Here is a 15,529-nt window from a genome sequence, read left to right as displayed (position 1 = left end):
CGTTGTGGCAACACCTGACTGATTAGGACTCTCTTCTCTCCAGAGACCGAAGAATTCATACACACATCAAAAGAAGCTGGTGTGTGGTGTGTGGCACCTGCTGATTAAGTTAAAATGTTAATAAATATGATTATCGTGCTGTGTTCGCCGCCCCGACTTTCCGCCATTAAAATGATTATGGCAATAAATAATAAAGTGTTGCGGGGTGTCTTCTGTGTCTTGGCAGTTGGGAAGTAACCTCTTTGATGTGGCTCCCGAATCTAACAGGCATGTGGAAGCAGAAAATTGACTTTTTAAAGCGGTGACTTAAATATTTTTTTAAATAATAAAATTAAAGAATATCAGAATGAATGGGCTGCAAAACCATTGTAATTTTCATTTTATAATTGTTGATTTAATTTATTTAATTTCAGTCAATCGAATAAATCAATCAAACCCACTTACAAATGCAAGCCAACAATGTAAAGTCAATGTTATTACTGTTTTAATAAAAAAAACAATTATTCTTAAACAAAAAAAAAATTATACAACAAAAGCAATAAAAGCCAGTCAATTAAATTCCAAAGCGCACAGAGTCGAGAAAGCTAAAATAAACAACAAGCTGAACCATCCAACTCCACAAAATCGCCACTCAACTATCCCAGTTAAGTTAAAAAAACGCTTTATTAAAAAATGCCTGGAAAATATTTGCCAGGAAGAATGAACAGGAGAGCTATGTTCAACGAATTTAAATAGTCGAGGGAAGTGCGTTGTAAGAAAGCACTTTCCTCATCGACAAAAGTATGCTCTTTCTTTATTTAGAAATATTTAAAAAATTGCAGATATATTTAGTTAATTTTTTGTTCAATTTCAGTTATTAAATTTCAGTCTTCATCAAAAAGGGTATAAAAAACCGGACCAGAACCCAAGTTGGCTCTAATTTGCTGGCCAAGTCAGCGAAATGAACACTGACCGGAAGTACGGCGTTTTGCGTGCAAACTGACAATTTAAACAAAACAGCAGAAGAACAGAAGGAGACCAAAGACTCGAGCCAGAGCTAGTGTCTCGAAAAAAGAGAAAAATTAAACCTTGGCCGGATATAATAGGATGAAGCAGCTCTGGGCGGGACAGGATGAGCGGCTGCAGCGGAAGCTCCGCCATTTTCATGCCAGCTTTGCACTTGCATATTTCATGAGCCACAAAATTTATGAAGAAGCGGCGGGAATGTCCTGAAATGACGTCGCGTAGCACTCCAATCGCGATTCGATTGAGTGCCTTGGACAGTGGCAAGCACTTAGTGCCTCGAATTTGGCTCTAATAATTCGCACACTCGATTATTATTTATTCATTCGCTTTGCATTTGCATCTGAAATGCGGCTCGAACCGATTAATATTTAATGAAAACCGCAGCACGCCAGAGCACCAGCCGACACAGGAGACACAGGAGGACATAGAGGGCTCAAGCGGCTTAAGTGCTAATGAAACTTGCTGCTGAAATATTCATGTAGCAGTAAAATGCTCTTTTTGAACTCTCAGTCGGTTTTCGGGCTTGTTAGTTAGTCTTACATTAAAACCGATACCTAAACGGAAGTTTCACTTACTGACTATTTGTGTTTCATGTGGGAGTCGCTTACCTGGAAGAAGACAAGAAAATAGCCTGATTAGATATCGTTATATTAATCGTTGAGGATCAACTTAAAGCTCTACTGGTTTGGTATGCCTCCTGCGCAATTATACCACACTCTAATGACTTTTAATTAGCGCACAGATTTGTAAGCAAGCACACAGAGACATGGTCTTATCTCTAGCCACGTCCTGTTTGCTGTTCACCTTCCCTAATTCAGTCTAAGGCCAGGTGTGGTTTGTCTGGGCCGGATTCCATTTTTTTCCTCCGACCCATTCCATTTCATTGCACAATGACCATAAAAATGGCCCTAAGCGGCGGGCCATTTTAGCTGGACTTGGCCCCGGCAAGGACCGAATCCTTAATTACCATTACACCAGCTCACATGTAGGTAAACAAACAGTGGTGGCCAGAAACTTAAGGACAACAAGGTAAGGTACTGGACCTGATTTCCTTTACCTATTATTTTGGCCACCACCGTAGGCAAGTAAAACAGTTTAGTTCAGCTCTCGTTCTTCCCCATTGTTGTCATTATTATTCATAACTTGCCAGACAGTCGCCCTTTATTTATGTTCCAGGACTCGTTGCAGGACTCGTTCTGTCTTTCCCACCACCCTTTCCCCAACCATGTAATAGGTGTTAATGTGTTTTATTGTTCTCGGGCAGCCAGGTGGCAGTCTCGGCAAATAAATGAACTTGACTGCTGCGCAATGAGACAGAAATCTTAATGGAATTACAGATCTCGAACGTTGTGTAATCAAGTCGAGGAAGAGAACTAAGCCAGACAGCCCAGAGCCTTAAGTTTCGTTCTTTGGCTAATATGCCTTCTGTCGCCCAGGAGGAAGACCTCTAGTGCAGACAGAAATGATTCTGACAAGTGTCAATCTGGTGTCGCACACACTGAAGGCTCGGCAGGCGACAGTATCCTGTTCTCGTGCCTCTGGTACCTCTTCACATGTGTTAGTGGCGAAAATGCTTTCATTACGGCCCTCAAGTGGAATGCCGAGTGGGCCACTTGACGTTGAACGCGACTTTGAAGCCGATGATGATGCTGAGGCTGATGCTGAAAGCCATGATGTGGCCATGAACGGGGGCTGTGGCTGCATCGACCGAGACAAGCCTAAAACTATGCAACACATTTTATTTTCGGATTACATCTTTTCAGCCAAAACGACTCTGAGGCTAAAATGCAGGCTAAGGTCAGCGTACAAGTTCAATAAACAGGCACACACACAGGGACACAAAAGTCCTCTAATTGCAGCGTTGATTGCCATCCGTTTTTCCATGCGTCCTTTTTCAATGTCACTTGGCAGGCAGGCAGTCGGGCAGGACAAAGTGCCTTTGTATCGTATAGAAACTTTTTGAATGCATGCCAAAAACCAGTGACGAGAACAAAGATTCCAAGGGGCGGGGTTTTGCCTTTACAAAGGCCTCTACATAATCGTCGCTAAATTTATTATTCTGTCAACTAGAAAACTCTTCCATCAAGTCAATCAAAAGTATAACAAATGAAACTGAGAGTGCAGCACAAAATGCATTTTTCATCAAACAATAACTGCTGGTAATGCCCTTCTAACTCTTGTATTGTTTCGCTTTTTCCAACTGCCAGATACTTCAACACAAATCCATCTAAATCAGCCATCAGCCATAGTCCTCTGGGCTAAGCGGCACTTGAATGTGTCGGTGGCAATTAAAATGCCAATCCATTCCCACAAACACGGCCATGATATATGAACGTGGCTCTAATAACTCAAATTGTCATTTGGCATGCGGGCTAAGTGGATGGAATTGGAACGCTAGGCGGTACATAGGTGGGGCAGGTCATCAGCTAGATCAATAATTTATGTTGACAGGGGGGGAAAGAGTAACAATCATCAATTAAACGCCGGGTGATAAGGCCTTTAACACAATCGATTCTTAAATGAATTATTTTACACTTAAAACCATGGAAAAGCTTTGAAAAACCTGTTTAAAAGCTTTTTCTAAACGCGTGCGCTTACCAGGGGCCAACGCGGCGTATACTTAATTTCACATAACGTATACGCAGGGTATGTTGGTATAAAGCCGAAAGAGCGACGAATATATTGTATGATTGAATCGTTCGGTCAAATATTCTATTTCCATATTGGACTAATCAAGCAGAAAGTGTTGATTTGATTCCAATCCGCAGTCGGAGCCCCAAAACTGCAATTGTTAACGACTTGTTTGCCTCGAGCTCTGCGGTGCTCGGCAGGGCTGCAAAGAGTGGAAAATTTTCAATATTTATGCTTTGGCAATATTTACAGTGATTTTCTAACTTTTCTCCGTCGCCCACTGCTACAGCCACTGCCCACCAATACACAATCGTTACACTTGATTGAGCAATGTATAAATTTACGAGCTTTGTTTTATTTTGCGCATTTTTTATTGCCCGCTTTCCTGGGCAATTAGAAGCGACCCCTGAAACTCAAGTCAACCCTGACTTTTGACGTCGATTGTACTTTGTTGTTCCTGTTTCTCCCCCTCTCGAGTAGTGACTTTTAATTAAAATCACAGCGACCATTTACCAGAAGTCACAGTGTGGTTCCTACTCTCTTTTTAAGCATTTTTTTTTGTGTTTTTTGTGTCTGGTGGCCATTAGCAATTTTCCAGTCCAGTGAGGGCCGAGCGGCGCCAATTGCCAAACACCGAAGGGGAGGAGATCAGTCGAGAGAAAAGCGGGGCGTGCCCACAGAAAGTCCCCAGCCAGACAAAGAAAAAGCGCGATTCTCTAATGATTTTTAGCCTGAAAAGCTGAATATAAAGCAACTGAGCGCCCCACCTCCTGGCCGAGCTGGCAAGCCTAAGTAAGAGGCGTGGCTAAGCCGGTGGCCGAAAAACGCCCGTTTGCTTTGTCGCTGCTTGTCTTCAACAAGCCTCGGATTCAGGACTCCTATTTACAAATATTTTACTTTTCCCTTTTCCAACAGCCAGCGGAGGATAACGAAAAAACTGTCAGCGTCCCCAAAAAAGAAGATAAGCTAAGAAAACACGATGCGATTGGGCGTTAAGAACAACACCACAGAGGAAGGAAACTTTTTACGCAGCTTCTTCGGCTCGTTATTCATGTTTTGTTGGCGATTTCTTGTTAATGCCAGTGAGAGCGGAAAAGGGATGACCCAAAATATGCATTTAAATATGCTTCCAAAAATGGTAAAAATTCTATAAAAAGGGAAGTAGTTTTTCGGGTCAAATGAAGTGAAGCTCCCTAGACTTGAGGAATCTATAAGGATTATGCTTTGTAAGAAATATTTATTCCGGCAAGGAGACTATACTTTCAATCACCTCGCTGAGCAGGTCTTTTAAAAGGAATATATCAGAGCCAAGACTAAGCTCTTTAAGGACAAGAATAAGAAGCCTTCCATAGATTCAGGACAATTGAATCGAGGTCAATGCAAATTTTCGGGCCAAAAAGTTTGCAATGAATTGCGAAATATTTATTAGCTCCATTGGAACTTTTTCGCAGCATTACACAAAAACTTTCGGAGCATCCTTTCACTGGGCCGGGTTTCAATCATTGATTCATTTGCGGCACAAAAGTACTAAACTTAATTCCACTCGAAGCAGACAAATAAAATATGTTGCTCGGCAAGTTGGCGGAGAAAGTTTCAGCAGCCACACGTATATCCTTTAGGATAGATACACGGCAGTTGTATTGAGTCCTTCGACTCACGCTCATTTCACACTCAATGGCATTGCGGGCTTACATATTCAATTAGGACTAGCAGTGGCTCCTGTCCTGGTGGGGGTCCTGTCTGGTGCAGGCGAACTGCACCGAGTTGGAAAAGTTTGACAAGCCTCCAGGATCAATGGCGCAAAAGCAGAAAATTATGTAAACTTTCTGGTATTCTGGTACTCTGGTATATTCGCCATGTCATGTGATTAAAGTTGTGCCAGTTCTTGCTTCTACACAGCCGGCATCTACTTTTTGCTATTTGCATAGGGAGCCAAGTTTTGTGACAATTGCGAGATCCTGTCAAGGGATGGCTAGAGGGTGGGCTGGAGGGTATGTGTGTTGCTTTGTTACTAAACAAAAGTTAAGTCATAAATATTTTCCGAGTTTTTGACTTAAAATTTATCAACGATATCCGGCTTGCAGCCGCGCGAAATCCGAACAAAGGACACGCACGACCCTCACACTCGCACACTTGTCCTTATCGCCAGCCACTATGTGGGTGTGTGGATGTACAAACACAGGCAAGACCCGCCGTACACACCTCCAACAATATTTAACTTTGCCTGGAAACCGGCAGCCAGCAACCGGCAACTGGCAACTGGCAAAGTTCCTCGACATGCAAAAGTGCAAAAAAATATTTGGAAAATTTGTCAACTGGGGTTAAAGTTGAGACACTGCTGCTCAAACTACTTAACTCTGCGTGGTTAAATTTATAAATGCAATTTCGCAAAAAATGGCAGGATGTGACAGCATGCTGGGATAAAACGAGTTAACTATAAGATGTACAATATAACAAAAAAAAACGTAACAAATAAATACATTTCTGGGTACACCTCTAGGCTTACAGAACCTCATTATCCTAATGTCTTACCTTAGAGCCCGACATCTTATCAGATTGTTAACCAATTAAGGTCCATAAAAAGTGTACCTTTTTAGCTCAAGTGTCCCTAGCGACCCTAGAGCTTATAAAAAATAAAAATGGTAAGAAAAAGGGTTGAGGCTGTGACTCCAGGACCTTATTAATGAGCCGTTGACCTTTTTTCCCAGATGGCCCGCAGCTCACCTGGCTTCCAGGTGGCAGGTGCCTAGTGAACGACCTCCTCAAAGGATGTGACAGTCTGCCGGCCAGTGATTTTAATTACGAGGATGCAATAACCGAGTGCTGCAACCGCAGGCAAGAGGCACACGCAAAATCAATCAGTCCGTCATTCAATCAATAATTCAGGCCGACCGACCGGCTCAAGAAAGTGGCAAATTAATTAAAAAAGCAGAAATCATCCCAAAAAGGCAAATAAGGTAGGCACTGTGGAGTCCATTGCCCGGCTCCATGGTAAAAGCTTTTAACGTCCTTCTTTATATTTTCCCCTTTTTCCCAATTAAATTGATGAGTGGCCGAGGCCGAGGGATAACATTTATCAGCACCAGCCCAGAAAGCTGGCCGAGACAATAGGAGCTTAAGCAAGGACATCAAGGACGAGGCTGGAGTGCCAGGAAGCCAAAGAGCTGCACCAGCAGGCGGACAAAGACCGAGTGTTATGTAAATGACGCTACACAAAAGACGAACAATGAAAGGATGCTTCTGGCTGGCGAGGAATTGGGAAAAAAAATTGGGAGAGGCGGGACCGGAAGGACTAAAGCCAGATAAGCAAATGACAAACAACAGCGGGCGAAATTAGAGGTCCTGCTAAAAGCACTTCCTATACTTTTCTTTTTTTGTAAATCCTACCTAAGCACTTTTCCATTTCGACTGTTTATCAAGTTGGAAGTCTTTTTGGCTAAAAAATGAATTAAATGAGACTCTAATGAGTTTTTTTAATCTTTCTCATTAAATCAACTAAAAAGTGCTTTCTTAAAACGTTTCTTATCTGAACTATCCTTTACCACTCACCTTTACGATTAATTTATTCACTTTGCAACATTATGGTTTTAGCTAAAAATATTCTAAAATATTTCAAGGTAAATTTAATATAGATGTTGAATGAAGAAAGATATGCAATACCTTGACTTTATTATTTTAATTATAAGTATCAGACACCCTATTACATTTTGCACTTGCACTCCAGATAGTTACCCTTCTTGCATTTCATTTTCTCATAAGTACGGTTTCTAAAAAACTTTCTATTTTTATTTTATCATCATAATTTTAGTGGCAAAAAGTTAGTTGATTTCTGAAAACTTGGTGGCCGATAGCCAGAACAAGAAAACCGACTGCCAGAGAAGACCAACGTGTATATGTAGATGGAACATCGTTTTCATTAAAACTTCTGACACAACGCATTTGTTGATGTTTCCGGCACTCGGCTGGAAGTTGTCACTCCGCCGCCCTCACGAGGAAAACAAAATAAAACACCAAACAAGTCAGGAAGTTGAAATTCGAAATCGCAAAAGTCGGCAAGTGGGAGGGTTCTGCCACTTCATCTTTATGGTTCTATTAATTGTTTTTGCTGCTGCAGTGGCACTTGCAACTTGTTTGTTTGGGGAGTGAGTTTAGTTTTTAGTTTTCGTCGGTAGGGCAAGGGGCGAGGGAGCTGTTTGGAAATCATAACATCGGAAACAGAAACACGAACAAGGGAGAAATGTTTGGCAACACTTTCGGCGAGTTATGTTTCAAGTGGCGAAAGGTTATGGGGCGGCAAGTTCCTATGAGGTTAAGCTGAGCAAAACGAGGTTACGAGTCGAATTTCATCTGGAAAGGTGAGAGTTCCGCTCAGCAAACTGACTACTTGGAGGTGTGTTTGATGTACAAAGCGTTTCAATGCGATCAAGTTCATCCTTAAGCCTCATTAGAGTTTATATTTCAAACAACTAAAGTTTCCAGAAAACACTGAAACTGTACACTTTCAGCCATAGCAACTAATTAATGTTATTTCGTGTTATTATCCCCTTAATGCTCCAGTTTCCTCGAAATGTACAAAGCTGGCCATTTCTTGCAAACGACTCGTTCATTTTTCATCTGCCAGCAATCAAGTTGGCAATTAATAAACGTAAGTAAGCCAGAAAGTCTAGGATTCATTTCCACTTCCGCTCCGGAGGAGGGCAGAACGCCATTTCGGCCATCATCTAATTATGCAAAATGGCACATTTCGTTTTGCAGACAGAGACGGTGTCTCTAGTTGGATTCTTTTAACAATGCCATTTAAAATTAATTTTCAATTAACTTTCGCGGCCCGGCTCCGGCCATCTGGTCTGGCCCCAACTTCCGTTTCCAACTATGTAGTTGGGGGGGAGTGCTAACAAAAGTTTTGTGTGAACGCCTTCTCCATAAATTGAATTTTCCGCTTTTTGTTTCTGCCAATTAAGTCAATGGCGGAGGACCCAGCCGGGCCATTGTGAGTGATACTAATTTCCAGCGACACGGAGGCTACTTAAGTCCTTGCCTCCCATTCCTGAACTCCATTCCCTGGCCAACAAAAGGGATCTCCTGTAATGGAAATCGACACGGTTGAGCTTTTCATGGCGAAAACACAAATGCCAGGTTCCATTTGAGGCTCAGACCTAACCCTTGGCAACCAAAAAAAAACAACTATTTGGACTGCATTTTACTTTTAGATGCTCCATTGAATGGTGCGCATTAGTTGTTGCTCCCTACACTGAAAAGAGCCAAAGTTATGGACATTCAAATGCTAATTCTTAGACATGAACTCTAGGAAAGTATTTCTCTCAGTTCTGTTTACTCGCAGCTTTCGAAAATCCGCCCCCAGGTCCTTCCTGCTGTCGGCTGCCTTGTTTTATCGCCAACGATGCCATTACAGGGCGATTTGAGCTCCATTTGTGCTGGCCATTTCCATCGCAAAGATAACTTGACAGTCACTTAGCGGATTCGCGTCTGGCCGGTGCCCGGGCCTGGAAGTGGCAGGGGCAAGTGGGAGATGCCAAAGGTGTGTGTATCGCAACTACATGCTCCAAATGCCCTCGGATTAAGGTTGTCCGACTGCAACACCTGGTGCTTGGTATCTGGTTCGCAGTCTGACTGACAAGCCGGAGGGGAAAGAAATGCAAAATGGCAGAGCACTGATTTTAGCTCAAAACTTCGTCCGCATCAACATGTCCCACGGACTTTTCACAAAGTTCCTCCTTTCATAACGAGGAACTTACTTCTTTTCGGGAGCAAAAGTCCTCCTGCGGCAAAGTTTTAATAGTCTCGCATTTGAGTCTCCTAATCGTATGCTAACCTGGCTAACGAGTCTGACTGACTTCTTGGAAAGTTATAAGTTATTGGGTTGAAAGATCATCACTTACCTTGCCCAAATTGACGAAACCATGGTCCTTGGCCACGGCATCGGCCTTGCCGTCATCTCCGTCGGGTATGTGAACCGCCCAGGTGTGCGTATAGTGTCCGGCTATTTGGTTCTGTCCCCCGGACCCGGAACCGCCGTACTTTCCATTGCCGTTGCTCTTGCTGGGCGTTAGCTTGGCCCGGCCGTCCGTCTCATAGTCGAGGACGTAGGGCGGCAGGACCGGCGACTGGTCCAACTTAAGGGACGAGGATGCGGGCGGGGATGGGGGAGCTGGTGGCGGTGCTGCCGATGATGCCACGCTTCCGGCCACGAAACCGACATTAAAATTACATAAAAAAACTACGGCACTAATTTGCAGAATTGACAGCAGGCAGGCTTTCGTTTTGGCCAAGTGTCTGCTGTTGGCCTTCTTTCGGTTTCTGCTGCTGGTGCTGCCACTTGGCTCACATTGCGCTAAATAACTAGTTTTGAATAAATTGCAGTTTAAATTGAAGTTCCTTATATCACATTCAATGATTGTTTGCTGTTGTTCTTGCGCGGCTAATTGGCGAGCATTTAGTTTGTTGCTTTTGCTTCTGTGTTTGTGGCAGCCTCTGTTGTGGATGCTGTGGCAGTTGAAGCTGCTACTTGTGCTAGTGCTGGTGGTGTTGCTAGTTGGCTCCCCGCTCCATCGTACGACGTCGTTTTTCATTGTGCGTAAGTATTTTTACAATTTTTATAGGCGTGCGTTGCTCGGAATTCAGGCTCAACACGCTACTGTGATGCTGCAATGAAGAATTAAACAGAAAATACATATTATTAGTCAAGTTATTTGAACTTTTGTTATCAAAGGCAAGAGAGATCTATTCATGTAACAGATAATTATCCAATAGTCAAGCCAATCAGCATAACAAATTGCCTGTAACTGACACATCCAATTTGGCTTAGCCGAGCTAAAAGCTAAAAAATATGCCCACAAGACTCTTTCCTTCAACTAATTGGATGTCACTTTGCATTGTTGGGTGGAAAGACACTCCCGGACATGAGCTCCCGGGACTACTGCACTGATTGTCACCCCGTGGACAAGTTTCGATTGCAAATGAGAATCAACGCTGCCAAAGCCCCGACAGATTCAAGCTGAAACCCAAACGGCCGAGCCGTCGAGCGGCCGAACATCCGGCTAATGCCACTGTCAAAATATGCCCATGACTGATGATGGCCAGGGGCCGGCTCTGGGCGATTGGCATATTTCATCTATTGATGGCGGATGTTGGCGGATCTCTGGATTTGGCCAGTCACTTGGCCAGCAAGTCGGCGTAATTAAAGCGAGTGACAGCGGAAATGCCAAGCACAGGGAGATGGATTGCCGCTGGAGTGCTCTGGAGACTGTTATTGTGGGGTCCTGACAGCCGGGTGGACAGACTGATGTGTTGTTCGGATGGACACTCTGATGGCCAGCGACGGAAGCCGTTGGTGCGCAATGGTAATCAATGGCTAAGTGGATAGGAAATTGAATTTCGTTTGGGGAGCAGAGCCTAAACTGGAATGGTTTATCCTAATCTCTCGAAGATCTCCTGCTGAGCTTAAAGGGCTATTACGGTGGTGTCGCTTCCCATCAACTCATTAATAATCCTATAGATTTCCTTATGAAATCAATAACTTTACTTGTAATTACTTATGATGCAGCAGCCATAAAAATTCCATTCAAAGCCTTTATTAGAAATTCAAAGCTACACTCGCTTTTCAGCAAAAAGTCACAACTCTTATTAGAAATTCAGAACAGACAGTGTGCTGGAGCTGGAGCTGGAGGTGGAGGTCTCCCCCCAGCTTGGCAGCTCACTTTCAAGGCAATGAAATGGACTGTCAACATACTCCAGCTCCCCACTGACCTCCCCATCATCCTCCTCCATCGAAAGCCAATGCACATGAATGCACACCGGCAGAAGGACGACTCCTTTAGGTTGACTATGCACCTTTTGTGCTTGAACTTCCTTCCGCATTGAGCCATCGTCAGCAGCATCTCCATCTCCATCAGGAAGGTCCTGCGCCCTTGCCGTCCTCTCTCGATTCTGACTTTGACTGACGGCATTTGTCAGCGGCAGACACAAAGTAATCATTACTTGGCGCACTTCCGCACTGTTGCAGCTTCCACCCGGCAGCCCACTAAGCGTATACTTAATAATAAGAAAATAAGTGCCGCGCCACCGAAGATGGAGGGAGTCCTCGAGACAGCACCTCGCGCACATGGTAACGAAAAGTGGAAAACGGTGTCAAAGTCACCGGCGCCTGGCAGCCACTACTACTCACTCTCCTCTGAAAGGTTTCAGGGCCTGACAACCTGAGACAAATCAAAGTGTTGTTTAAAGGCGGGAGTGCATCTCGGGGAATCGATGTTGCGGCCTTGGGGGTCGAACGAACAAAGTGCAGAAGCTAGTTCCACAAGACAGGCGCGTCCTTAAAGTGATTCTTTAAATTCCTCACAATCTTTTCGCCATTAGGGCTTCAATCTCCCCATTCTCACTCTCTCACTCTTTTGCATTCCAAACCATTTACCTAAACCCGAATAACATCCCCCGAGGATGCCCCCTCATAATCTGATCTATTTCCACTCAGCAAACAGACAGAGCTCAGGACCTCCGCAAAAAACTGTACAGTGTCCACACAGCAATCAGAAATCACTCAAATGCCCAACAGAAATCCTTAAATTGCTTAAGCTTGTGGCTCCTGGAAGCTCAACCTCAAAAAAAAAAAAAAGGAAAACAAACGCAAGAAAATAAAAGACCACACGGCATAGAGAGATGACAATGCCAGGCATCGGTTTAACAGTCCTTGAGGCATTTTTTGGGCAAACAGCCGACACTTGGCTGCTGCTTTGGCATCCTTTGTGGTTGGCTGCTCCTCCAGCCTGCCTTCCAGTGGAGTGCTGTTGCTAGTTCCTGTGGATCGCCGCTCTATGCAAAGTGCCATGTCAAACGCAGGACTGAAAGGGCTAAAGCCGATGGTGGGGATGATGGGAGGAGAGGGCTCCAGAGAAGCCACATCGAAACACATTAGGCCAAGGAAGCTGTTGCCATGAAAAAAATGAAGTTGCAGCAGTTGCGGCAAAAGGCAACAAAACTGCATGAGGAAAGTCAAAAGGCGGCAAGTACACAGGGAGAGTAGAAAAAGTCTATTATCCATACTGGAGAATATGTTCCAAAAGCCAGGAGTTGAGTTACTACCTACTTCTCCCAGTGTAGGCCGTAGTTCACACCATCACCAGCTCCTTTGTCCCTCTTTGTTTGTGTGAGTATCTGTGTGTATTTGTCTTCTGGCCTCGCTTTTAATGTGCCTCCTCCTGCAGCGGATTGAGGTAGGCCCTTGCTTGTGTGGTGGCTCGTGTGTAGTTTTCTGAGCTTTCTGCTGGCATGATGGTGGCTTCGCTTGTTTAATGATAGTTGCACAAAGGCAAATATGCACTCTCTAACGCTCGTTGGCTTTTACTGCCCCGCCCACTCTGCCCCATCCGCCTGCTGCAGCCCTTTTTTTCGCGACCAGCAACTGGAGCACAAAGTCAACAACAAAACAGCCTCGGCTAACGCCCGCAGAAAAGCGGCTGCCGAAGCCCAAAAGAAGCCAGGCCATGTGCACAAAAAAAAAAAAAAAATGAAAACAGGATGGCCCCAACCAGCCCAACAAAATGCCTCAAAAAAAATAAATGCCAAAGTGTCAAGCAAAGAGTCACCCGGAGCAGGAGCAGGTCAGGGGGCGGGTCTTTTTTTAAACTCGGTGGCGTATTAGCACACGATCGCCAAACAAAAGGTGCTGCTAACTTTTTTGTGGCCGCCCCCAAATGCATAGAAACGCCATTTGCCACTTGCCACCAAAGGGCCACAGCTGCAGCTACAAATGGGTGTGGTGACTGTACTGAGAAGGCCACACCATGGTGCATCAGGGCCCTGCCACCTGCCAGGAGTGGCTTTGACAGATGAGGGCGTGAGAATTTGCAGCAGAAATTGGCCATGAGCTGACAGCTGGAGTTAGGCATGGCCAAGTCCACAAAGGCCCAGTGGGTTACCTCTACTAGGATAGAAGTCAATAGAAAAGGCTCTTTTAAAATGAAATAAAGGTGGAGCACCTGGCATTAATATCCTCTTAGCCTCCACTTTAAAACTCGGATTTAAATCAATCACTTTGCGGCTGGGAGAACTCTACCAAACACAATCCCATAACAATAACTTTATTATTAATCGAAGCGGTAATGAATCCCCCGATGTGGGATGGCCGCCGTCCAGGCGATTATCCGTAGCCGTGTGCTCCTCCTCGGACTCACCGAATTTTAATTACTCGCCATTGTTTGGGCACAGCATGATATGTGTGTCCTCGTCCTCGGACACAAGGCTCGTCCACCTTCGTTCGTCCGCAGAAAATGCATATTTCGTTAAGGCTTGAGTCTCCGGATTGCTTTTTAATGTGCAAACAAGGACGGGCATTAAGTGAAACCCCGAATGCGCAAAAGGACGAAGGATGCAGCGAGCGCCTTTAATTGATTTTGCATGGTCACTTGCAGCGGTCCAGGCGTAAGATAAATTCTGAAAATAAGACACTGCATGACGTCGAGGAAAATCCCGACATGTGTCATGTCCATGGTGGGGCTTCACTGCCACCATCGGTATGCCATTGTTGTTCCTTCGGTGCATTTGCGATATTAACTCTCCAGCTGGAAACGCCATTCAGAAATCTGAATAACGCTTAATGTAAGCACCTGGCAGGAGGGAGAAAGTAAGGAGGTGCGAACCTAAAAGTACCCAGAATATAAAAGTCCATACAAATTTGAGGCACAACAAAGGACGCCTCAAGGCAGCACCTACCTCAAGTGCAATCTCGACAGAAAATAGGAGGGTTCGAGAACAAAACAAAAAAATGTCACAAGAAGGACACTCATCCACTCAATGACTTGCTCAACTCCACGGAATCCTCAACTTTATACAAAAAATGGCATAATTGTTGGCTCTTTTTATTAAAAATTATGTTTTCAAGGCGAATGTACAAATACCCTATAATACTTTCTATGAACTATCCTATAACCCATTCTGTACAGCTTTAATCATCCCTGCACCTGGAAAAAGCTATTAAGCCTCTTGCACAAAAGTCAGTGCCTCCTACAGGATGTGGCAGGAGCCATTTCTTGCAACAGTTGCCCACAACCCTCACGGCGGAAATGCAAATGGGTAATGCAACACCGGTGGCAGCTACCAGCACAGGTGAGCAGCAGCCCAACGATTATGAGAACGATGATAATGACGGCATTGCCGACAAGGTGGAGGTGATGGTGATGATGATGATGATGCTGCAACTTATGGACCCGTAAGGGAGTCAAGCTTGGCAAAAGGCCAAAGACAAGAGAAGCCTTTGCTGCAGCCATTACCATTGACAATGATAATGAAAATCTCTGAAGAAGAACCGAATATTACTTATTTTTCTCATTTAAAAAAGCCTCTCCTTTCAAGCCTTTTAAAGAGGACTCTTTCCACCGCAAACACAGGACCCATCTCCGGTCGAATCACAGTTTTTGTGGCTGAGATTCCGCGGGAAGTTGGCGGCCAAGTGTGAGTTGGCAGGAAGCCAAGTGTAAATCAACAAATCAACAACTTAATATGCGCAAATTTCAGATGCCAACTGCAGTTGTTGCCCCCAAAAAACTGAAACGGAAACAGCAGCAAAAACAACAAGAAACCATTGCCGGTGGTAGGCCACATGGAGGAGTCAAGGGGCAGCAGTGCCGCGTTGCCAAAGTGGTGACGGCATCAGTTACCCGCAGGGGCAAGTCGTGCCACCGAAAACCCAGGACCAGTACCGCGTTGCACGACATTAGTATGCACAGCTTGCTGCATACTTTCAGGGACCTTGTTCGCTTGTTTCTCCAAAATTTATGCGTGTCTATTCACTCATGTTGTGGTTCTAGCCAAAAAAAAAGAGACTCTCCATTTTTGAGATTATTTTTCCATAAATACTACCATAGAACTAGAGCTAAAG

At 44.4% G+C, this 15,529-nt stretch overlaps 1 protein-coding gene across 3 annotated transcripts in view; it reads right to left on the bottom strand.

Moving 5' to 3' along the window:
* The window catches only part of Fur1 (Furin 1), a 112,865-nt gene that overhangs the window by 37,621 nt on the left and 59,715 nt on the right, over positions 1 to 15,529 (bottom strand). For all 3 annotated transcript variants that reach the window (XM_017248947.3, XM_070282192.1, XM_070282191.1), the window contains exon 4: positions 9,537 to 10,299. In XM_017248947.3, coding sequence (XP_017104436.2) covers positions 9,537 to 10,226 — 690 coding nt within the window. In that variant the 5' untranslated portion in view covers positions 10,227 to 10,299. The remainder of the gene's footprint in view (positions 1 to 9,536; positions 10,300 to 15,529) is intronic.

Source organism: Drosophila bipectinata, chromosome 3R (assembly GCF_030179905.1).
Source record: "Drosophila bipectinata strain 14024-0381.07 chromosome 3R, DbipHiC1v2, whole genome shotgun sequence".
Lineage (NCBI taxonomy): Eukaryota > Metazoa > Arthropoda > Insecta > Diptera > Drosophilidae > Drosophila > Drosophila bipectinata.
Note: the sequence above shows the minus strand (reverse complement) of the source record. Positions and strands in the feature narration are given on the sequence as shown.